This window comes from Schistocerca cancellata, chromosome 2, assembly GCF_023864275.1.
Source record: "Schistocerca cancellata isolate TAMUIC-IGC-003103 chromosome 2, iqSchCanc2.1, whole genome shotgun sequence".
Lineage (NCBI taxonomy): Eukaryota > Metazoa > Arthropoda > Insecta > Orthoptera > Acrididae > Schistocerca > Schistocerca cancellata.
The window spans coordinates 276,493,664-276,520,437 of NC_064627.1; the positions used below are offsets into that span (position 1 = coordinate 276,493,664).

Here is a 26,774-nt window from a genome sequence, read left to right on the forward strand (position 1 = left end):
AGAGAGCATCATGATGGCTACAGGGATTAGTGAGGCTCGAATCCATATCAACCGAAACCACTAAAATTAAATGCAAAGTATATCTATTTAGAACAGCAGATAAAAATTTGCTTGATGCCTTCCTAAGAGAGAGTCTCCATTCCTCCCAGGCTAATTATGTAAGGGTAGACCAGATATGGCTCAAATTCAAAGATACAGTATCGACAGCAATAGATAGATTCATACCACATAAATTAATAAGAGACGGGACTGATCCACTATGGTACACAAAACATGTCAGAACACTGTTTCAGAAGCAACGAAAAAAGCATGCCAAAATTCAAAAGAACGCAAAATCCCCAAGACTGGCTAAGTTTCACGGAAGCTCGAAATTTAGTGCAGACGTCAATGCAAGATGCTTTTAATAGTTTCCACAATGGAACATCGTCTCAAAATATGGTAGAAAACCCAAAGAGATTCTGCTTGTACACCTGTGGCAAAAAACAGTCTATACCGTCACTGCGCGATGGCGATAGAAATGCTACTGATGATGTTGCCACTAAAGCGGAGTTGCTAAATACAGTTTTCTGTAATTCCTTCACGAAAGAAGACGAAGTAAATAATCCAGAATTCGAAACCAGAACAGCTGTTAGCATGAGTGACATAAAAGTAAATATCTTAGGTGTTGTGAAACAACTCAGATCACTTAAGAAAGGCAAGTCTTTTGGTCCAGATGGTTTACCAATCAGGTTCCTCTCAGAGTATGCAGACACAATAGCGCCTTTCTTAGCAATCTCATACAACCCCTCACTTGTCAAAAGGTCTGTTCCTAAAGACTGGAAAGTAGCACAGGTCACATCAGTATTCAAGAAGGGAAATAGGAGTAACCCATTGAATTACAGACCCATATCACTGAACTCAATTTGCAATAGGATTTTGGAGCATATACTGTACTCGAACATTATGAATCACCTTGAAGAAAATTACTTATTGATACATAACCAACACGGATTCAGAAAATATCGTTCCTGTGCAACACAGCTTTTATTCCCATGAAGTACTGAGTGCTGTCGGCAAGGGATCTCAGATCGATTCCATATTCCTAGATTTCCAGAATGCTTTTGATACCGTTCCTCATAAGTGACTATTAATCAAATTGATGATATGAATATAATACAAGGAAACATTCCACGCGGGGAAAAAAAATATATCTAAAAACAAAGATGATGTGACTTACCAAATGAAAGCGCTGGCACGTCGATAGACACACAAACATACACACAAAATTCTAGCTTTCGCAACCAACGGTTGCCTCATCAGGAAAGAGGGAAGGAGAGGGAAAGACGAAAGGATTTGGGTTTTAAGGGAGAGGGTAAGGAGTCAATCCAGTCCCGGGAGTGGAAAGACTTACCTTAGGGGGAAAAAAGGACGTATACACTCGCACACACACACATATCCATCCACACATATACAGACACAAGCAGACATATACAGAGGCAAAGAGTTTGGGCAGAGATATCAGATGGTTTGATGCAGCTCTCCATGCTACTCTATCCTGTGCAAGCTTCTTCATCTCGCAGTACCTACTGCAACCTACATCCTTCTGAATCTGCTTAGTGTATTCATCTCTTGGTCTCCCTCTACGATTTTTACCCTCCACGCTGCCCTCCAATACTAAATTGGTGATCCCTTGATGCCTCAGAACATGTCCTACCAACCGATCCCTTCTTCTGGTCAAGTTGTGCCACAAATTTCTCTTCTCCCCAATTCTATTCAATACCTCCTCATTAGTTATGTGATCTACCCATCTAATCTCCAGCATTCTTCTGTAGCACCACATTTTGAAAGCTTCTATTCTCTTCTTGTCTAAACTATTTATCGTCCACATTTCACTTCCATACGTGGCTACGCTCCATACAAATACTTCCAGAAATGACTTCCTGACACTTAAATCTATACTCAAAGTAAACAAATTTCTCTTCTTCAGAAATGCTTTCCTTGCCATTGCCAATCTACATTTTATATCCTCTCTACTTCGACCATCATCAGTTACTTTGCTCCCCAAATAGCAAAACTCATTTACTACTTTAAGCATCTCATTTCGTACATCCTCCTTTCAATACACTGTCCATTCCGTTCAGCTGCTCTTCCAGGTCCTTTGCTGTCTCTGACAGAATTACAATGTCATTGGTGAACCTCAAAGTTTTTATTTCTTCTCTATGGATTTTAATTCCTACTCAGAATTACGAAAGGCTATTTACAACATTTGGTGGTTGTTCTATGTGCCAGTGAAGTTTCGAACCGTTCTGGCAGAGGGCAGGGCCATAGTATTGTGGCAAAATGGCAGCTACATATGATCACGTTACAAGCAGCGTGCTGTTATTGAATTCTTGTATGCAGAAAAAGAAACCATGGTGAGCATCCATAAATGTTTGTGTGCGTTGTATGTTGATGCTGCAGTTGATAGGAGTACAGTTGGGCGATGGGTAAAGAAAGTTACAGCCTCAGAAAATGTAGAAACAGACCTCCATGATCGGCCATGCTCGGGATGTCCAGTCACAGCTACTGTCCCAGACATGCTGAATGATGCGGATGCCATTATTTGTGCTGACTGGTGCATCACCACTCTACAGGAGACACACTTTGAAGATGACAAATGTGTTAGGCATGCAGCGAAAACATAGCTATGCCTACAGGATAAGAGCTTTTACTGGCAGGGAATACATGCTCTTTCACAATGTTGGCGTATGGCCATAGAATGTGATGGAGACTACGTAGGAAAATAGGGCATGGACAAGACATGTTGATGTACATTTTCACCAAATTATGACTCTTAACAATAAATATGTACAGAAAAAAAGTGCCCCATTACTTATTGAACACCCCTCGTAGGAACCTTCCTCATGCTATATATGAATAACTGTTATCATTCTGTGCACAACAGTTCACAGTACCAATACGTTCCAAAAAGCCACAGATGAACATGCGATTTACATGGATTCATATCTCAAGTTCTGTTGTTCACAAAGATAAGGGGCCAAGGATTTTGGATAGCCCTTGGCCTAGCAACCATTTGTATACCTATCAGAAGAATGGATGTACTGTACCTATTCTACAATACAGGGTCAAAATTTAAATACTACACTCATTCTCCAGTCCAGGCAAAATAGCAAATCGGTTGGTCCTTTTGTGTTAGGTGTGGTGTAGGGTGGATCTTATGTGGCTTATAAAAGCACCATTTGTTCACGGGCAGTTTCTGAAACCCCCCCCCCCCCTCTCCCGCCACGCCCAAAAATAAATAAATGAAAATAAAAAATTAGGAACTGATACCACCAATTATGGGGATGCCCACTTGTATCATTTCTATTCATGGCAGATCATCAAAATTTTTACCATATGTTCTTGAGATGTTATTCTTGTGAACCTTTGAAACTTTTTTCGGTGTTATTATCAGTTGCTAAGATCCAAAGTGCAGAAAATTGCAAAAAAAAGGGAATACATGCTCTTTCACAACGTTGGCGTATGGCCATAGAATGTGATGGAGACTACGTAGGAAAATAGGACATGGACAAGACATGTTGATGTACATTTTCACCAAATTATGACTCTTAACAATAAATATGTACAGAAAAAAAGTGCCCCATTACTTATTGAACACCCCTCGTAGGAACCTTCCTCATGCTATATATGAATAACTGTTATCATTCTGTGCACAACAGTTCACAGTACCAATATGTTCCAAAAAGCCACAGATGAACATGCGATTTACATGGATTCATATCTCAAGTTCTGTTGTTCACAAAGATAAGGGGCCAAGGATTTTGGATAGCCCTTGGCCTAGCAACCATTTGTATACCTATCAGAAGAATGGATGTACTGTACCTATTCTACAATACAGGGTCAAAATTTAAATACTACACTCATTCTCCAGTCCAGGCAAAATAGCAAATCGGTTGGTCCTTTTGTGTTAGGTGTGGTGTAGGGTGGATCTTATGTGGCTTATAAAAGCACCATTTGTTCACGGGCAGTTTCTGAAACCCCCCCCCCCCCTCTCCCGCCACGCCCAAAAATAAATAAATGAAAATAAAAAATTAGGAACTGATACCACCAATTATGGGGATGCCCACTTGTATCATTTCTATTCATGGCAGATCATCAAAATTTTTACCATATGTTCTTGAGATGTTATTCTTGTGAACCTTTGAAACTTTTTTCGGTGTTATTATCAGTTGCTAAGATCCAAAGTGCAGAAAATTGCAAAAAAAAAGTTTTTAACTGGGGATTTTTGGGTAACAAAAGTACAAATTATGGGAATGGCCACTTCTATAAGTTCCATTAGTGGCATATGTTCTTAAGATGATGATCTCGGAGAACCTTGAAACTTTTTTTCAATATTATTATCCGTTACTGACACTCAAAGGCTCAAAGTATCCATTGTTTTGCACATAAATATCCATATAATGTCTAGTCTGAGGTGTAAATGTAGTTTTAACTGAATTAGTGAACACATGGCAAGAGTGCTTGGGTCATCTCAAGGGCTCTGAGGTTACCAAACTATGTTTTTAGTCAGCATTTTTTCACCAATAGAATTTTATGACACTGTCTCTGTACATTGGACAATTCACACCTCTACAAATATGCCCAACTGTCCCCATTGATGTATATCCATGCCTGTTGACAGCGTATGGTCTTGATTTACTTAGCATTTCAAAAAGACAAATATTTTCCCCTGTGAAAGACTCTGACAGAAAAATGGGAAACCAGTTGTCTCAATCCTCATTCCACCTTCCTCACAAAAAATTTTGGCATGTGAACATATTTGAATGTTCACATGCCAAAATTTTTGGTGGGTAAGGAAGAATGAGGATTAAAACTGCTTTTTTAAAATAACAGTATGTTTATTTCAATGAAACTTTAAATGACAAATGATTATTTGGTAATATAGAGATGTGCACTGAACCAGTGGAAAAAACTCCTGTCAAGAGCTCTAAAAAAGGGGAATATGTTCCCCTTTAAAAGACTTTGACAGAAAAGTGAGAAACCAGCTGCCCCAATCCTCATTCTGCTTTACTCACGAAAAATTTTGGCACGTGAACATGAGAATATGTTCACATGCCAAAATTGTTTGTGAGGAAGGTTGAATGAGGCTTGAGGCAGTTGGTTCCCCACTTTTCTGTCAGAGTCTTTTTTGAGGAACGTATTCCCCCTTTTTAGTGCTCTGACAGGAGCATTTTTCCACTGGTTCATTGCATCTCTACGTCAACAAATCATAATTTGTTATTTAAAATTTTATTGAAATAAAACAGTATTGATATTTTGAAAAACACTGTTAATATATTCAATCATTAGTGGCGCATACAATCCTCTTATTATAAACAACTGGATCCAAAACTAGATAGTAGCAGTAAATGTTAATGTCCACCAAACGGAAAACATGAGGGGATAATATAAATGAACTAAAACTTATGTGAAGTACATAAAAAAAACTCATATTGTAAAAAGTTTCCAGTACCTTTTGTTTGGTATTCCAATGAGTATTTCACTCTGCATTGATGTACAAATTACGTTTAGTGAATAAAAGGCTTCCTTGTCTGGTGATTTTAGCAGTTTGAGTTGTGTTATTTTTACTGCGTAGGTAACATGGACACTCTAACTAAGAGCAGCCAAATATGGCCAAAAATAAATGAAACGCTCATGAAACAAGATGCATTTGGCTCTCATCTGACATTAAAATGTCAGGTACATCCAACTGAGGAAACAAAGGTGGCCTCAGCAGCTGACTTTAAGGCTGTTCCTGAAGGAGGTTGCAGCCTTCCTTGCGAGGCAGATCTTCAGTGTGGCCACAAATGTCAGAGTGTGTGTCATGTAAGGAACAGATTCCATGAAAATTATAAGTGCTACTTTCCTTGTGAAAGGTAAGACTTTCAATCACAGTCATTTACAAGTTGTGGAGTACATGCATAGTTGTTTTGTTTTATTTATATATGTACTCCAAAGGTGCTTTTATGTGATAAGATGCTACAATGTTGAACTAGATAAGGAATATATAAGTGTAGATCATAAAGAACATTGTACAGTTATTTTACAAAAACAGTTATAGGGAAAATACAAAACATAAAACTAGAACAAAATAGAAGCAAAGTGATAAGACATCATGCAAGAATTAACACATGGTGTACAAAACCTAACAAACACACAGTAAATGTATATGCATTCAGAGACTATACTTCTCTGTTGAAAAATCTAATGAATAAAAAGTTTCTTCTAGAAAATACATCTTTATTTATGAATAATCCACTGTTACTATGTAGGTCTTTGATGTAGGTTGGTAGCGATTTTAACACTGGACTACTGTGCATCTTTCTGTAACAGCTAGATTTTTCAGATCAGAATGGAGGTCAGCCTTCTTCCTTATATGGTGATTATCGTACATTTCACTGGTTTCATAATGCACAGGATTGTAGCCATGAAACTCGTAATGAAATAAATATATTTAGAAGTTTTAGAAAGTATTGAAAGTTTTGTGCACATATTATGGCTATAGGCTCTTGGGGGCACTCCACATCAGCCTCTAGATCAGTGGTTCCCAATGTGGTGGTAATTACCCCCTGAGGGGTAAAATGGAAATTTTCAGAGGGATAAAAGAAAAGGGTTCATCTGTGATTCTATGTTGAAGCTAAATTATTTTTAAAAGATATTTGCCATCACTATTTAATAAGACTATAATAATGATTGCATTAGTCACCAAGAATTAGATTCTTTTTCAGGGACTATGTAGTGCCTCAAGAATTTCAGTGTAAATTGTAGAAACACTCGGCCTTCCACCACCACGAACACCCAATATTTTAGGTACGAGTGCGGGAGAGTGAGAACATTTCTACCGATCCACCTGTTCCTGTGTGCAGGTCGGAGGTTTGTTATTAGAAGACTGTAAGAGGGGCGAGTCACTGACGACAACAACAAATGTTTGCCGCCAGTGCCACAGAAGACGTGATAAAAATCCAAGGAATAATTATGTAGTATTCTTTGGTGTGTTAGTGTCTGTGTTAATTGTAAAAAAAGACTTATGAACAACTGAAAATAGATTTCTATGCTCATTCATGTCTTGGACTTGGAGAAGTCAAGGCGCATGTTCATATTTTCATATGGTTTTTAAACCAACTCTTATGTCTCAATATACTTAATTATTTCTAAAGCTTGAGATATGCGTGAGACGGCAAAGATATTTATATGTCTAAGAAGAGAATTTTGTTCTGCATAGCAGTTCTAGTACATCGTTAATCAACGAGTACGTTGACACTAAAGTTTATGTATGTGATCAATATATTAAAGAAATAAAAAGATATTATTTTCTGTTGTCCAAAAAACATTAGAATGTGGCGACCTAGGTGACAAGACCCGAAGAAAATGGGAATTTAAAGACAGAAATGGAAAGAAGATATTAGGCATAACCATAACAACTATGCCTAACAAGATACGAGAACTGTTTCCAGTAATCATTTTGAGTCCAACAAACCAATAGAAGAAAGTTGCGAGTGCAATGCAGTAAAAGACATGAGAAAGTAATAGCGGAGAAAACTGGAGAGAAGACCTCAACTTTTCGACTAAGAAGATTGGGTGTGGAGAGTAAGCAGTCTTCACACATGTACATCGCGCTGATGCCGACGCAGTAATTAGCTACCGATGCCAACTGCATCACTGCATGAGCTGCTGCTCACCGGTGCTGACTCCGTGTCTGCTCACCAATGACAACGCTTAAACCAACATTCGACACCGCCGGCGCCAGTGCTGTCCACCAGCACTGATTACACATTCGCTCAGTAACGCAGCTAGAACTCTATGCCGGGTGAGCAAAACAATTATTTGGTAAAAGTGGAGGGGACAGTTGAATGATAAACTGTTATTATAGTTATTGTACTCAGTGGTGGATTTTCTTTTAGATGATTACTAGATCTAAGATAAATACAATTATGGATAAAGAAAAGCAACAAACTTCAGGACCAGCCATGGCCATGACAGTGAATAGGGACATGCCAGACTGGACTGAAGTTTCAAATTTAATCAAAGGACAAAGTCTAAAGTTAGACTCAGTAAATACTCAGTTAAATGCTAGGTTAGATGACCAAAGTGCTAAGTTGGATGACCAGAAGGCTGATTCAGCCATTCCTAGTGAAAAATTAGATGCTCAAAGTGAAACCTTGAACAGTGAAGCAGCAAATATAGTTTTGTTAAAGATTAAATTTGACTCTTTAAATAATAAGGTAGAAAATCTGAAGTTATATTTAAAGAGTGAACTCACTAGTTCTTTGAATACTCATGTTAATCAACTATTTACTGAATTTAACCAGAGACAGGATGAGCAACTTAAAGATTTAACTAAAACATTAGAATTTGACATTGAAGATAAATGTAATAATATAGAATCTGAGTTTAGTGAAAAATTACAATTTTGTAAAAATATATGTGATGTTAAACTTAATTCTGTAAGACTAGAAATGAATACTTCGAAGGAGAGCACAGATTCACCTAAGGAAGCAATGTCAATTATTCAATCGAAAATCCCAGGTGTTACTACACATGTTGTTAGTTCGCGAATAGAATGGATGAAGTTTTAAGGGAAAAATAGCCAACTTGGACATTATAAATGTAAGTTGTTTGGCGTAATCATTTGAACTAATTAAAGATCGAGAAGTTACCGAGAGTAAAATCTCCAGAAACATTTCAACGGTTGCTTTTTCTGAACTTCATGATGCTTGCAAGCTTATGGATGACTTGTGCAAAGAATTAAAACTTGTCCATGACAAAGTAGAAAGCAGAATAACTTTACCTAATGTTGTGTTTCCTAGCAAAGTGGTAATTGTTTTGTTGTGGGGAGGCTTTCATACAAAATTTAAGGAGAAGTATTGGTCCGTAAGTAATCCAGTGAGGTTAACGTCAGATTCATGGTATCCAGGCAGAGTCACATCTGTCTCCCAGGGATGTTAACATTCTGTGTTTATGGGCGGAGTGATGACTGTCAGATCCCAAGTTATTTTCGGTGTTTCTTCTGTACTATTTTTCCTGCACCGAATTCCCTTCAAGTCTTAAACTATTCTGTAATCTATTCTTGAATTCTTTAACTATCCTATAAGTTCAGTGTATATGAAACCGGATATGACTACAAGATTGAGACCAATTTTTGAGAGAATCAAAGATAAACAGTAATCTCTAAACATGGAATGAAATGAATAGAATATAGTACTACTATAAAGATAATATCATGGTACTATTCAAGCAGAGTGATATCTAGATGACATAAACTAAACAGAATATTTTGTGTGTGTATAAAATATAGTGTAAAGTGATTAACTAAACAACTATTTGATTGTATTTCAATAGAATATTTTATAACTTTTGTGAGATGTAACGTAAATAGGAGGGTTTGTATCACTTTTGGAAGGGGTGGATAATGTAAGTACAAGCATGACTAACACTAGTCACACAGCTCACCTTTCAGGCAACCCTCACAGACAAGTGTAACTGATTCTTCATCATTTGCCGTTCCATAGGTGTTGCTAAGAGTTTTCTTCTAGGGCTTCAAAGGTGAAGGTGAGAACACAAACAGGAGAATTGCGAATTAGATACCTGAAGTGATGTCAGAACTGCCAAGGGATGTTGGGGAATAAAGATATATGTACATCTGAGTAGATGCACATATTACATTGTTGATATGTGACGGTTCTGCATCATTATTTTTTTTGTCACTCTCAAATGTATATTTATATAATAGAGGGAAACATTCCACATGAGAAACATATATCTAAAAACAAAGAAGCTGTAACTTACCAAACGAAAGCGTTGGTATGTTGATAGAGACAATAAAAACAAAAAACACACACACAAATTTCAAGCTTTCGCAACCCAAGGTTGCTTCGTCAGGAAAGAGGGAAGGAGAGGGAAAGACGAAAGGATGTGGGTTTTAAGGGAGAGGGTAAGGAGTCATTCCAATCCCGGGAGTGGAAAGACTTACCTTAGGGGGAAAAAAGGACAGGTATACACGCACGCGCGCACACACACACGCACACACACACACACACACACACACACACACACACACACACACACACACATATACACACAGGCAGACATATGTAAATGCAAAGAGGTTGGGCAGAGATGTCAGTCAAGGTGGAAGTACAGAGGCAAAGATGTTGAATGACAGGTGAGGTATGAGCGGCGGCAACTTGAAATTAGCGGAGGTTGAGGCCTGGTGGGTAACGGGAAGAGAGAATATATTGAAGGGCAAGTTCCCATCTCCGGAGTTCTGATAGGTTGGTGTCAGTGGGAAGTATCCAGATAACCCGGATGGTGTAACATTGTGCCAAGATGTGCTGGCCGTGCACCAAGGCATGTTTACCCGCAGGGTTATCCTCATTACCAACAAACAGTGTCTGCCTGTGTCCATTCATGCGAATGGACAGTTTGTTGCTGGTCATTCCCACATAGAAAGCTTCACAGTGTAGACATGTCAATTGGTAAATCATGTGGGTGCTTTCACACGTGGCTCTGCCTTTGATCGTGTACACCTTCTGGGTTACAGGACTGGAGTAGGTGGTGGTGGGAGGGTGCATGGGACAGGTCTTACACCGGGGGTGGTTACAAGGGTGGAAGCCAGAGGGTAGGATAGGTGGTTTGGGGATTTCATAGGGATGAACCAAGAGGTTACGAAGGTTAGGTGGACGGCAGAAAGACAGTCTTGGTGGGGTGGGGAGGATTTCATGAAAGATGGATCTCATTTCAGGGCAGGATTTGAGGAAGTCGTATCCCTGCTGGAGAGCCACATTCAGAGTCTGATCAAGTCCTGGAAAGTATCCTGTCACAAGTGGGGCACTTTTGGGGTTCTTCTGTGGGAGGTTCTGGGTTTTAGGGGATGAGGAAGTGGCTCTAGCTATTTGTTTCTGTACCAGGTTGGGAGGGTAGTTGCGGTGTTTTCAGGTTGTTGGTGTAATGGTTCAGGGATTCAGGACTGGAGCACGTGAGAACGTTTCTACCGATCCACCTGTTTTTATGTACAGGTTGGAAGTTTGTTATTAGAAGACTGTAAGAGGGGCAAGTGACTGACGACGACAAGTGTTTGCCGCCAGAGCCACAGAAGACGTGATGAAAATCCAAGGAATAATTATGTAGTATTCTTTGGTGTGTTAGTGTCTCTGTTGATTGTAAAACACACTAATGAACAATTGAATATAGATTTCTATGCACATTCATGTATTGGACTCGCTTGAAACTAAAGACTTTTATTTTGCTTCACGTCTTAGCTCTGCATGAGGCAGGAAACGTGATGTCCATAAATTATTCGATTGTTACTATGATATTGAACTTATGTTTTATCAAGTCTGTTGCTTAAAGACACCAGTTGGCTTGCCAGAGTGTAATTACTTATTTGAAAAAGAGTAAATGTTGCTTTGAGTTGAGAGATGAAAATATACCAAGAATGAACTTAAAGTTTTCCACAAGTACACAGATTATTTTAAGAATAGAGAAGTACCTTAATAAATTCCTGTAATCCTCTATAGTCTTTGGAGAAGAACCTTTTGGGAAGAGAATTGGCTGCACACAATACGTAAGGCAACTGCGAGAGATGTGAGAGTCTCGCACCCCAGTACCACACTGTCTCATGTTGTCCGAAAAACGTTAGAACTAGCATTAACTTGTGACGCAATATGGTGGAGATTACAGCTTGTGAAATGAATGTGTGAACATCATCTTCCGTATACAGTAAACCCATTACACACTTACTTTGTACTATGCATCTTTGACAGTGAAATTGAGACATATATCTCATGTATGCTTGAATATCTCATGAAAATGTCTTTTCTGTGTTGTAGATAGTGTAGTGATTTGAGAATTTCTGTGTAAATTCTAGAACCACTCAGCCTTCTACTGTCTCAAACACACGATATTCTAGATTTGAGTGTGGGATGGTAGAATCCTACATACTGCGCATCACATATTTGTGTGTGCAGGTTTAAAATCAGTCGTGGGAAGAAAGTAGATGTGGCAGTTGAAAGGCACCGACAAGTACCTGTTGTGCAATCCATAGAGGTATTAGTGCATGTGTAAGGAAGAACCATGGAGTTTATATGCAGCTCTGTGCTTTTTGTGTCATTGACTATTGTTATTAAAACAAGAACAGGTGAAAAAGTACTCTTGTAGACTCTTGACTCAGCTTTGTTATAGGCAAGACTCATTTTATGATTCATGTTAAAAAAAGTCACGGTATCTAAGTCAACTTTCTTTTAAATGTAAATTAATTTGTTTATAACGTTTGACTGTACGAGAGACTTACTGGAAGTTACATATTTATGTTAAAAGTGAGAATTTTATTGTGCTTGAAAGTCAAATACATTGTTGATTGACGAAAAGCAAAGTTTGTATGTCTACTTATTTCATAAGTAGAAAGAGGCTTAAAAGTTCCTGTACCTAGCATTATTCAATGGAAAAGAAATCAAGAGAGTTTCCAGCAGCTGGCTATCCAGTAAAGTAGAGAGGCTGAAAATCCCAAGTAAGTCATCTCATAAAGAAATGGAAGGTGGTTTGGAGGAATAAACCGAAACAACCCAGATTCACACTCACACTGTAAGTTGTTAGAACGTTGTAATAGTTACTATCATTACTTTTATTATTATTATTAGTGATGGTGGTCAGACACAAAGCACTGGCAGCCTGGAGTTTTCCAGTTTCTTTCTGTTCAGCAGTAACAAGTTGAGCAATCAAGTGCTTTATAAATGGAGTATGGTGTACAATTTAAACTTGGTTGATTTTAAGTGGTAGTGCAGGATTTAGTTGAAGGAAGTGTTGCTACTGAGAGGAGTGGTGCAAAGGAAGCATTTTTTTCTATCAATTTTCTACCCTCAATGCAGTTATTTCCTTCTCTGAGAAGGACATGTAGGTAGCACTCACAATGCACTGAGAATTACTTCGTCAATCTATCAGGTAGTTAGAAATAAGCAGTTCCAGTTGTCTCATTGACTCATTAGTTCATGGTTTAATAGAACACCTACAAAACCTAAACATCATTTCTGTTTCATCATTTTGAAAGTAAGTGTTCAATGAAAATTCTGTTTTATTCTGAAGTTTAGAGGGGTGAGGTACTAGCTAATATCTGATTGTGTTCAGGGGTAATGGTCTGAGAAAGGTTGTGAAGCAATCATCCAGATTGATGGATTACTTGTTGTTTATCACAGTGACAGTACCATCAGCAAACACGATGAACTTGCATGTTTCATGTGACTAACGCAGATCGTTTATGCATGTGAGAAACAAGTGGACCAAGAACAGCTCACTGGGGATTCTATAGAGTACAGTGCCCCAGTCAGACTCTATCTCCTCACCTGATTTGCTGCCCTCTTTGAGAACTATTTTCTATTTCCTGTCTTCGAGAGATGGGATGATAGTTTGTGACGTGTGTTGTGTCTGCCGTTTTGTGGAGTGGCTTCACTATAGCAAGCTTCATTCCATCTGGGAGACACCCTTGTAAATATATGTGGGCAAAAACTTTGGATAATTAATCAGAGCAGACTTATAGCAGTTTACTGGAAATGTTATCTACACCTGATGGTCCTTTACTTTTTAAAAGAGAGTGTGTTTTTTTTAAACTCATTTCTGATTGTGGAGCATACACTTAACTCACAGGCTTCAGAAAACTGTGTTTCTGTATTTCCAGGGCACTTCCTAGAGAGCCATTGCACATTATTTGCTCGAGAGCACTTATGGAAGGGTCATAGAAGGTTTTGCAATTATCTCTTGGTTGATTATGTTTATCAACAACATTTAAAACAAAATCTTTGGGTTTACTGGCACAGTTGATATCTGTCTCACTCCCTATTATGTCCCAGATGGTTTGAATTTTATTACAGAAGTGGTTGATAGTGCAGCTAAAATATAAATGTGACAGTTTTAATACTTAATATTTTACAGTACTTTAGGATCCATGCCTTTTTGCAGTTCTTTTAGGCCAATTTTTGTAAACTTCTTTTTTTCATGACACTTTGGATATTGATGCGATTTCAAATAAACATTACATTTCGAATTTATATCTGTTTCAGAACAGATGTGACTTCCAGTACATATTTTGGAGGCGTGAGTAAAAGGCCTTAATCATTTTATCATTATAGGTCTGGCTATCTTCCACTGGACTCAGTTTTATTCTCACAAATATTCATTTTATTAGTAGTACATTTCTCACCATCATGACCAAAGAGTCCATTCAGTATTTTACTAATGATGATGCTGCCCAATTTCTCTTGATTTACAAAAATGTAGTCAATTAGGGTGCTTCAATTTGAAGTTACACTGCAGGGAAAATTGACCAATGGGATGATGTAGGTGTATGTCAAATTTTCCATGTCTGCCTTCCCACTAATCAGTGTTAGGAAATTGATATTGAAATGTCCGAGTACTGTCACATCTCTTTTTCAGTTAAATAGATGCAGTAAAAGTGAGTTGAGCTGCCATCAATTTTTGTAGATAAATTTTTTTAACATAGTCTTTATATAAACTGCCAGAAAAAAATAGTACACCTTTTAGAGGTTTCCAATTAACTCAAGATTTATTGTTGCAACAGTGCATGAGGAATACATGAAATAATTACATTTACAGATAGCAGAAGTGGTTCTGAGATACCAGCTATCAACCCATGCTGAAACACCTGTTTAGTACATGGTGTATCCTCCAAGGGCAGCAATGCAGGCACTGACACTGGCATCCAGTATACAAACGGCAAATACTACGTTGAGATATGCTACACCACACTTGCTCACCTTGTTCACTTACTTCTGTAAAGTTGTTGGGTGATGAGTCTCATGAGTCACTTGTCATCCCATGATATCCCATACATCCTCGACTGGAGACAAGTCTGGAGATTGTGTTGGCCAGGGAAGTTGCCGCACATCTTGCAGAGCATGTAGAGTTTCATAGACAGTGTGTGGGCGAGCATTATCCTGTCAGAAAAACACATCGCATTACCTTTGCAAGAATGGATCTAACAATGTTCTGCATGTAATGACTGGTGGTTTGTGTCCTCTCAAGAAAAGAAAGTTATAGCTTATTGCACCCCAGACCATAAGCCCTGAGGTGGGGCCAGCGTGTCTTGGACGAATGCACTCTATGAGGCAGTGCTCAACAGGTCTGCACCGTACATGCAAGTGACAATCTCTTGTGTGCAGACAGAATCTTCTTTCATTGCTGAAGACCACGATGTGCCATTCCATGTTCCAAATGATACTCTTGACGGCACCAGTCGAGCCATGCATGTCAATGCTGCGGCATTACCAAAAGACAGGGCTACAGGTGTGCATGTCCATTATCCCACTAATTAAGATACATCTGGGTTCAAAAGCCCTATTATCTGTGCTGTGGTAGCTGTATGATCAGCCAGTGCTGCCCTTAAGCATGAATGCAGTGCCAACTACCAAGAATTAAGTGCCCGAGTTACTCGCATTTGGAGTAATCACAGGGGTCAGCTTCACCTAAGTGCAGTGGAAGAGCCTCACAAGGGGGACTGTGTTTGCACACGTTAAGCCAAACTGTTTGTAGTACCAACAAACTTTTGAGGCAGAAGGTAATCAATCGCATTCCCTCAGCGAGTGGTGCACTGTGACTGGCGATGAACACTGTTTTTGCACAGCAGTGACTTGCACAGTACATTCAGCAATTTGCACTTGCGATAGTGCCAAATTATTGTCTGACTGTGGCCAAATGGCTGCTTTATATGTGGACTGATACATCTCTGCAAAACGGTGTATGGTTTGTGTAAGTGCTTCAAGATCACCGGCAAATACTATAAATATCTTCTGCACTGCTGGTATTGGGCGCGAAAGCCAGATGTACTGTAGAATGTCCCCATTAAGGGTGTTACTTGATAGAGTCTGCAGGCAGAATAGCAGCTGTGAAGGAGAGCCGTTGCATTGCAGTGAAGTCTAAATATCCTATACTTCCGTAGCCATATCATAACTCAATGAAGCAGCAACGTAACTGTACTTAGTTTCATCAGCAGCTCTGTTAGGTGTCACAAACTGGCTGTCAAGTTGCGCAAACCACAATACTGGGTTTTTCTGCCAGAATGGTGGTGGTTTTTACCATGGTACAGTTAATTAGTGCACTTGTAGACAGATCAACAGTTTGTGGCATTGCAAAATTACAGTCTGTATGCAGAAGGTGCACAGCACAGTTGTTTCATGTTTGACATTCAAAGTGTGACTGTACAAAGTGGCACTTAATGTCAGATGTCAGGGCACCAAAATGTTCACTTTAGTGGCACCATTTAATAATAAAGCGTACAAGTATACACACAGCTCAATAAAAGATCGAAAGACAAAGCCAAGGAATAATTACATAAAACATAGAATGAACAGTGATCATGTTGTGGAGAATAAACACTTTTTGTCTTGATAGTCACATGGGGTCTCCAGCCAGAACATAATGTGATCTGGACACAATATTTTGGCAGTACACCTGGCTGCCATCTTCAGGATAGTAAGCCATCGCACTAACTCGGCAGAACTGAAATTGGACCGCAGCATCGGCTCCTTTAGACACTGTGTAGGTCCACTCCACATGTGCAAATGTAACTGCCCTCTTGCACAGACCACAACAGCACACCAGTTGTGAAAACTCACAGAAACGATAAATCAATATTAAACACTGTCGACACCTTTTGATGACTGTATCTAATACCGTTGTTTTTTGATGCCAAACAGAACAGGGCTCTAACACTTACTACTTAAAGGATACCACTTGTCTCTGTTTATAATATTGTCAGACAGCTGGATTTCAATAGTTTCTTTCACTAGACAATCCCAATAATGCAATACAGGGGCAACCACTTGTGTCTCATCATATAAAATTTTATGTCCTTTGGTAAGACAATGTTCTGCAACAGCAGATTTTTCTGGCTGAAATAAACGTGTGTAGTGGTGGTGCTCCACACATCGATCCTGGACCATACAAATTGTTTGTCCAATATAGGCTTTCCAACAGTGGCAGGGAATTTTGTAGACACTGGGCTTCCTCAAACCCAAATCATCACTGAGCCAAGCAGCACTCTAGTCTATAGCTGGCGGACAGAATATACTTTTAATATCAAATCTCTTCGAAAATTTTCTAATTTTTGAATTTATGCTTCCTGCGAAAGTTAGGAATGTCACCGATTTGCTTGTATCTTTTGTTAGTTCCTGAGAAGGTCCAATCTGTGGAGAATGATGGATCTTGATTGTCAATATAACCATTCTGCTTGAAACTGCTTTTAGATTATCCAGCTCTTGTGTCAAACTGTCTGCATCTGAGATAGCTTAAGCTCTTTTACCAATGTTAGATGCATGAAGATATTGGTCTGTATGTGTGGGCTAATGATAAACACTATATCCTAATGTCCCATCATCCCTCCTGCAGACCAAGATATCCAAAAATGGAAGTTTTCCCTCCTTTTCAACTTCCATCATGAACTTAATATTGGGATGCACGCAGTTAAAAAGATCTAGGAAACGATCCAGAGCGTACCTTCCATGTGGCTATACCATAAGTGTATCATCAACATATCTCCAAAAGCAAGTTGGTTTTAAAAACACCGTCTTCAGTGACATGTCCTCAAAATCTTCCATAAACAAACTGGTGACTATGAGGATGACGCACTCCCCATAGCCACTCCATCCATTTGTTAAAAATATTTGCCATTAAATAAAAAGTATGTTGATGTCAACACATGGCGATGAAGCTTAGTTGTTTCTTTGTCCAATTTTTCACCAAAAACTGCAAAGAATATTGAAGAGGAACTCTGGTAAAAGTGACACAACATCAGAAGTAACTAGAAAATCTGTGGGACTGGGACACAAAGACTTCAAATGTTAAATAAAAACCAGAGAATTGGAAATAACATGTTCGAATTTTCCAACATAGGGACTGAGAATGGATGCTAAATACACAGATGTCCGAAATGAAAGCAAGAAACCAGTTTCCTCATACTGTGTCTAATTCACAATATAATTATGCAGACTATTAACAGGTGTCAGTACGATCGTGTTCTGCATCGAAGATGACATTCCGGTCAGTGGACAACCACGCCAATGACGATGTCAGGGAACCTATCAAACAGGGTAGTGTTTGTCTGGTAGTCCCGCATTCACAATTACTGTGTATACAGTCACAGACAGTGCAGTATGGCACAGAGAAGATGCCTACCAGCCTCTCTATGGTGGAGGGCTATAGGAAGAATGGGAACAGAATAGTCGCAAAATGATGTGAGAGACCAAAACTCTATCCTGAAGACCAGGGCATGGCCAACAGACATGGCATCAGAAAGGGAGGACCGTTCTTTGGCTGTAAGGGCACCACGACAGTACCGCCTGGCATGGCTACTGGCATCTGACCTTGCAGCATCCACTGAATGTGTTGTATCAAGGCACTTGTGTATAGAAGGCTTTGGCAGATGGCCTTTATTGTTGGGGACCTGCTGTATTTGTACACTGACGTGTCTTCACAGAAGGGAACATCTAGAGTAGAGTCATCAAAATGCTACCTGTACGGTCAAACAGTGGGCCAATGTTCTTTTCACAAATGAGTCCCAATTTCATCTAGAGAGTGATTCTCGATGGAGTCACATCTGAAGAGAATGTGGAACATGATTTCGAGGCCCAAACATTGCAGAAAGAGACTGATATTGAGGAGGATCCCTAAAGGTGTGGTCAGGGGTTATGATGACCACTCAAACACCTCTTCATCGGGTAGCTTTAACTGCTGCAACGTATTGTGATGAGATCGTGGAACCTCGTGCAGTGTTGCGACATGCTGTGGTCACAGACTTTATATTGATGGACAATAATGCACAACCTCATAGAGCACAGGTCGTTGATGTTTTCTTGAAGATGGAAGATGTTGCATGCATGGCATGGCCTGCTCGCTCTTCTGATTTGAACACCATAGAGCATGTCTGGGATGCACTGGGGAGATGGAATGCATCACGTCAGCTTCCACTAACCATTCTCTAAGACTTGCGTGCAGTTCTGCAGGAAGAATGGGCATTATTGCTTCAACATGAGATTGATGACAGCATTCACAGGATGCCCAATTGTTGTCAAGCCGATATTGCTTTTAGAGATGGTTAAACCCCTTACTGACCACATTAACTTGTCAGAATGTGCAGTTGTTTACACCCTGTATTCCTTACACTGTTTCTATTTTACCTGTTGATTCTGTTTTGTGGCAAAATAAATGCAGCCTTGCAAAATTTCCATTTGTTACTATAATTTTGGACACAAGTGTACTTGGCCAAGTTGTAAGTAGGAGCCCCAAATTGCAACGATGGGAACAGAGAAACCCCTTGCTTCTGTAACTTAGGCAAACTGTATAATCTTGGTGGGACTGCAGCACCAGGTCAAAGTTTTTAAGAGCATCATCAGATAATGAACTCTTCTTCAAAAGTGAAAGCGTCTTGCATGTTAATACATTCAGTTGGATTGTTCTGTAATCTTAGGTATGCTGAGTCTTTTAGTAGAAGATCCATTTTCCCCAAGTAACCACAGAATTATTATTGGGGAAAAATGGATCTTTTACTTGCAGACTTGACATACTGAAGATTACAGAACGATCCAACTTAATGTATAAAATGCAAGATGCTTTCAATTTTGTTGAAGAATTCACTATCCGACTATGTTCTTAAAAAACTTCAACCTGGTGCTGCAATGCTGCTGAGATTATATGGTTTGCCTATGTTACACAGGCAAGGGTTTCCTCTTTGGCCTAATGTCATCAGCAATTCTGGTGCTCCTACTAACAACTTAGCCAAGTATTTAGCATCCATTCTCATTCCCAGTATCGGAAAATGCAAACATTATAATTCCAATTCTGTAGTTTTTATTCAGTGTTTGAAGTTTTTATGTCACAGTCCCATGGACTTGCTCATTAGTTTTCATGTTGTGTCACTTTTTACCAGAATTTCTCTTGAAGATTCTTTGCAGCTAATTGGTGAAATATTTGACGAAGAAACAACAAAGCTTTGTGTGTATGTGTTGACATCAACATACTTTTTATCTAATGACAAATATTTTTAACGAGCAGATGTAGTGGCTATGCGGAGTCCATTATACCCCATAGCCATCAGTTTGTTATTGGAGATTTTGAGGACACATCACCGAAGACAGTGTTGTTAAAACCAACTTGTGTTTGGAGATATGTCGACAATACATTTATTGTGTAGCCACATGGGAGGCATGCTCTTTATCGTTCCCAGATCATTTTAATATCTGCAACCCAATATGAAATTCATGATAGATGTTGAAAAGGATGGAAAACTTCCATTTTTATATATCTTGGTCAACAGGAGGATATCTTTATGCATCAAGTTGTGATCTGCTGTACCAATGCAAAGGGGTCCTATACATTGGTAAAAAGAGCTTATGCCATTTCAGATGCAGATAGTTTGACACAACATCTGGATCATCTAAAGCAGTGTCCAAGCAGAATGGTTATACTGAATCAGATCCATTATGCTTTACAGACTGGACCTTTATGGCAACTTTCAGAAGATACAAGTAAATCAGTGGCATTCCTACCTTTCGCAGGAAGCATACCTTCAAAAATAGGAAGAATTTCAAAGAGATTTGATATTAAAAGTGTATTTCATCTACCAGCTAACACTAGAATGCTGCTTGGCTCAGTGAAGAATGATTTTGGTTTGAGAAAGTGTGTTGTCTACATAATTCACTGCAATTGCAGGAAAGTCTATGTTGGACAAATGATTCATACGGTCCAGGATCGATACGTGGAGCACCTTAGTCACACGCATTTGTTTCTGCCAGAAAAATCTGCTGTTGGGGAACATTATCTTACCAAAGGATATAGAATGTTGTATGATGAGACATAAGAGGTTGCCCCTGTGTTGTGTTATTGGGACTGTGTAGTGCAAGCAGCTTTTGGAATCCTGCTATCTGACAATATTATAAGGAGAGATAAGAGGTATCATTTAAGTAACAGATGGAACACTGTTTTGTTTGACTTTAAAAATAACTATCTTTGATTCAGTCATCAAAAGGTGTTAACAGTGTTTGATATTGATTTACTGTTTCAGTGAGTCTTCACTACTGGTACGCTCTTGTGCATTGTACTAGAGGACAGTTACATTCGTGCATGTGTGGTGGACCTACTGGAGGTATCCACAATAGCTACTGATGCAGTTTGAGTTCCGGAAAGTTAGTGTGATGGCTTACTCACTTGAAGATGGCGACTAGGCGGACTGCCGAAATATTGTGTCAAGATGATGATATATTCTGGCTGTAGATCCGATATAAATATCATCGAGTACTTCACTGAGAAAGTTTACTGAGCCACTCTTTGCGTCTTAATCTCATTTGACATTGTGGGTGCCAATCACTTCACCCTGTATACAATGGTGTAGGTTAGTGTCCCATATATAACATCTTGCAGCTATTCACCAAAGTGTATCCTTGTATGTGAGTAATGGACTAAAAATAATTTCACTGATATCTTAAATGTAGTAGTTTTATCCAGAGTAGCATAGGGACTAACATATATTCCTGGCGTGCTGAAGGTTGTGAGTTTGAATCTCGTCAGGTACTTCAGTTGTTAAATCTTTATCAAAATGGTTTTCATCATTGTTTTTATTCAGTTAATTGGTTTAAATGTAGTTTTTTTTATTTTTAATCCTGTACTGATTTCTGTTAATAAAGAAATACACCAACTTCTTTACATGCTGTCAGTTTTTCTTCTTATCATTCTTTTCTCTTAGAATCTTGGTGCATGTGATATTAATTATTATTAAGCATTTCCTTGTAGTTGCAAAGCACCTTCAATATTGTAATAAAGCAACTATGGGTAATATGGTCACACGGATGAAGAATTTAGTTATTTTTAGTTATGCATCACAATATTTAAATAAACATAAATTCTAATTGCACTATAGACCAAAAAATATAGGTAACTATTAAATGAAAGAAAGGATTATAAATATAATGAAATTCAAGGAAAATTAATAATAGGAATAATGAATCCTGTAACCTGGACAAAAATATAATACAAAATGGAAAAAATTAAATTTAAGTTAATACATAAAAATAATTAAAAGAGCACACACAAAGATTCCAAATTTTAAAAAAGTGATATGCAGAAAAAATAGAAGCGAATAAAAAAGTCTATACAATGAGTAAAATGACACAGCAGAGAATTAGTATTAAGCAAATTATATTTAAACCAGTTACCTGAATATAAATAATGATCAAAGTCATTTTGACAAAGATAGAAAAATAAAAATTTTGAGGCACCTGTTGGGGTTTCAAACCCACAACTATCAACATGTCTCGAATGCAGCTTATTCACTACTCTACCCTACCACTCTGGACAGCACTACTCAATTTAAGGCTCTAAAGGATCACAAAAAATCCATTTTCATCTATTGCTCGCAAACAGTGGTCCACTTTGGTAAATGGCTGTAGGATGTGATACCTGGGACACTAACCTTCATCATCATGTAAATGGTTTCAAAAAGTCAATCCCACCCTTCAGGACCTCACCTTGTTAGTGTATATATTTATCAAAGGAAATCAGGCATCAGAATAATACAAAAATTTTATTTACACATTTTGGGTCATGAAGTAAGAACAGCAAGTAGAATGTGATGGAAACAGTATAGGTATAATCATCTGGGAAATATTATAGCTCTTTTGACTTCCATTTTGGAAGAAAAATTGTCTTTCGAGTCATGCCTTATTTTACAGCCTGAAACTTTCATCCAGGGACAACCATTTTTGAGAATCCACCTCTATATTGTTGAAACTAATGTGAGGTGCATGACGAAGGGAACTGCTCATTGTGTCATTTGTTAAGGTATATTCTGTTCTATTCACACAGGCAGTATGAGAAGAATGATGCTTAAATGCCTCTGTGGATACTGTCATTAGTCTGATTTTCTCTTTGCGGTCCCTAGCCCTTTAACTGCTCTGGACATGTTAATGCATGCGCCTTTGTACCTGTCCCTGTGTGCTCTGAACATGTTTACGCCCACCACCAGTCCTTCTACCTGGTACTCTGAGTATGTCTATCCATAGACACGTCCAGAGTACCAGGTAGAAGGACTGGTGACGCACGTAAACACATTTAGAGCACACAGGGACAGGTACAAAGGCGTGCACGTTAACACGTCCAGAGCAGTTAAAGGGCTAGAGGTGCCATGCATGGGTGGAACATTGGTGTTCCCAGATTCCTTATTTAATATAGCATCTTGAATATTTGTATGTATACTTTTGCAGGATACTTTGTGTATACAGGGGGTAGTCAACATTTTGTACCTACCGCCCACTTTTGTATCTCTGTTAGTAATAAAATTTTTAAACCACCCACTATTTCTACAGTAATGGCCATTTATAAACTAAGAAAGTAACTTCATGTCATAAAATTTATAAAGTAGAGTTGCCGCAAGTGAAAGCATATAATAATATTTACTTATGAAATACATTGTGTCAGAATTTTATGAAAACCTAATGAAGATATCTTTAACCTCCTACCACCCACCATGAAAGCTGGAACACCCGCTAATGGGCAGTAGGGACCAGTTTGACTACTATTGGTGTAGATCTTCAAGTCTCTTGGTTTTCAGTACCTTAGTGTGGGTCAAGTAAACACATGATCTTCTGTGCTGCCCTTCTTTGAAATTGTTCAATATTATCTGTTAGTCTTATTTGGTATGAGTCCCATACACTTCAGCAATATTGTAGGATAGCAGATGTTTTATATGGACTCTGCTTTGTAGACCAGGTATCTGTATGAGTTGACTCATTCTATTTATGACTCATTGGTATTGTAATCATTGGATAGTATGTTTTTGTGTATAGTGAAGTGCAAAATTTGCTTTTCTGAACATTTAACCCTTTCACTGCTGTACTCTTATATAAATGGATGGCAGCTGCTACACATCAGGTGCTATGCCTGTATATATACGGGTTCACTTTTCAATTTAAAATGCATCTGTTAAGGCACCACACACAGGTTTTTCATCTGCTTTCAAGACACTGTTTGGAAAGGGTTAAAACAACTTTCTATTCTTTGCACCAGTGATATCTTATCAGACAGTACTGTATTATAGGTAAGTGCAACATCTGAAAGAGTCTGATGTCACTCTTAATGTTATTTGCCATATAACATAAACAACAAGGGTTCCAACTCACTTTTCTGGGGCACTCCTGAAATTACTTCTACATCTGAGATAACATGGTATTTCCTCCCTACCAAGAAATCCTCGGTCCTCAATACAGTCACAAAGAGCTGATAAAAAAACAGCAGTAAGTATAATATTTATCCAAGGTTTCCATTACCACCTTCTTGTAGCTGGAGGTAAGATTGTGTGAACATTGCAAGGTATTTACAGTCATATGTCACTGTGTGAAGTATTAGATTTGATTTACTTTCATTCCAATTGATGCATAGTGAGGAGGTTCTCTAGGATGTAGAACATGTCAGAAAAACAACAATACATAACAAATACTTACAACTAAAACAAATAAGCTAATGTGCCATTTCACAGGTTCCAAGTAGAATGATAGCCATTTTCAATGAACACTTTATGAAAGAGTCATTTTACAAATACTAATGCACTGAATTTAAAATAAAAAAGTTTTTTTATTTATTTATAAGGTAATAAACATGTAATACAACTACTATAATACTTATTTACAATGAACACATTACTGCACTGAAATGGTGCAGAAGTTAGATTGTACTTACACACACACACACACACACACACACATACACACACACACACATACATTTACAATGAACACATTACTGCACTGAAATTGTGCAGAAGATATACACACAAATAAGTTGGATTTACTGAGAAATTCATCAATGGAGTAGAAGGAGTTGGCCACCAATAAATCTTTTAGGCTTCACTTAAACTGAATTTCATTGGTTGTTAAGCTTTTTATGGCTGCTGGAAAGTTATTGAAAATGTGTGTTCCTGAGTAATGCACACCTTTTTGTACAAGACTAAGTGACTTTAAATCCTTGTGAAGATTATTCTTATTTCTATTACTGATTGCATGAATTGGGCTGTTGGTTTGAAAAAGTGGTATATTTTTAATGACAAATTTCATTAAGGAATAAATATATTGGGAAGCAGTGGTTAGTATCCCTAGTTCCCTAAACAGGCTTCTGCAGGATGTTCTTGAGTTCACACCACATATAACTCTTACTGCACGTTTTTGTGCCTGGAACTCTTTAGCTTGGCTTGAAGAATTACCCCAAAAAATAATCCCATATGACATTGTGGAATGGAAGTAAGCATAGTATGCCAGCTTTTTCATTTTTATATCCCCTATGTCTGATAATTCGCATTGCAAATAGAGATTTTTTAAGACGCTTCAGCAGTTCTGTAGTGTGTTCCTCCCAGTTGAATTTATTATCAAGCTGTTATCCCAAGAATTTAACACTGTCCACTTCTATCTGCTTGTATCTGTATCGTATGTTAGGCATATACTCGTGGGACACCCCTTACAAGTTCAGAACTGCATGTAGTGTATTTTTCAAAGTTTAGTAACAATGAATTGGCTAGGAACCAGTGATTAATGTCCACAAATATTTTATTAGCTGATCTTGCTAAGACTACACTTGATTTGCTATTTATTGCAATGTTTGTATCACTGGCAAACAAAGCGAACTTGGCATCTGGTAGTGTTACTGATGAAAGGTCATTGATATACACAAGAAAAAGTAAGGGCCCCAAAATGGAACCTTGTGGGACCCCACATGTAATTAGTTCCCAGTTGGATGACGCCTGATAGCTTGATACATGTCTCTTTCCTAATAACACCCTTTGTTTCCTGCCAGAGATATGAGATTTGAAACTTTTTGCAGCATTTCTTGTTACACTACAATATTATAATTTATTTAAATGATATTGTGATTTACACAGTCAAATGCCTTTGACAGGTCACAAAATATACCAGTTGCCTGCAATTTTTTGTCTGATGAATTAAGCACATTTTCATTGTAAGTGTACATAGCCTTCTCAATATCAGAACCCTTCATAAATCCAAACTGTGACTTTGACAGTATGTTATTTGAGATAAGATGGTTATAAAGCCGATTGTACATTACTTTTTCTAAAATTTTTGAGAATGCTTTCAACAGTGAAATTGGACAGAAATTTGATGCTATTTCTTTATCTCCTTTCTTAAACAGTGGCTTAACTTCAGCATATTTCAACTATTCAGGAAATATTCCACTGATAAACGACTCGTTACACAGATAGCTTAATATGTTACTTAACTCAGAATCATATTCTTTAATTAACTTTTGTTGATATTTCATCATACCCACTAGATGTTTTTGATTTTGAAGATTTTATGATGGACATTATTTCTGCTGGGGTAGTGAGGATCAAATTCATATTATGGAAGTTACTTGAAATGTCTGGTCTGAGGTATTCCATAGCAGCATCTACCGAACCTGACAACCCCATCTTTTCAGTAACAGTTATAGGTGATGGAATGAATTTTTCCTTGCCTGTAGTAACAGTGAGAGATTGTATTCTGATCAATGCCAGCCACAGCATTTACTCAGAACTGTATCAAAATATCATGATTGAGTTAAATTGTCAGATCTCTTTGTGTTCTGAATATTTTTGTGAGCTTCCTAGAGGGTGTCACAAGTCCCCCCCCCCCCTCTCTCTCTCTCTCTCTTTCTCTGTGTGTGTGTGTGTGTGTGTGTGTGTGTGTGTGTGTGTGTGTGTGTATTTCTCCACTTATGTT

At 38.2% G+C, this 26,774-nt stretch overlaps 1 protein-coding gene across 1 annotated transcript in view; it reads left to right on the plus strand.

Annotated features, from left to right (window-relative positions):
- Positions 1 to 26,774, plus strand: part of LOC126153247 (NFX1-type zinc finger-containing protein 1-like) — a 453,816-nt gene that overhangs the window by 234,197 nt on the left and 192,845 nt on the right. The window contains exon 9 of the mRNA XM_049916059.1: positions 5,615 to 5,894. Within this exon, the coding sequence (XP_049772016.1) occupies positions 5,615 to 5,894 (280 nt within the window). The remainder of the gene's footprint in view (positions 1 to 5,614; positions 5,895 to 26,774) is intronic.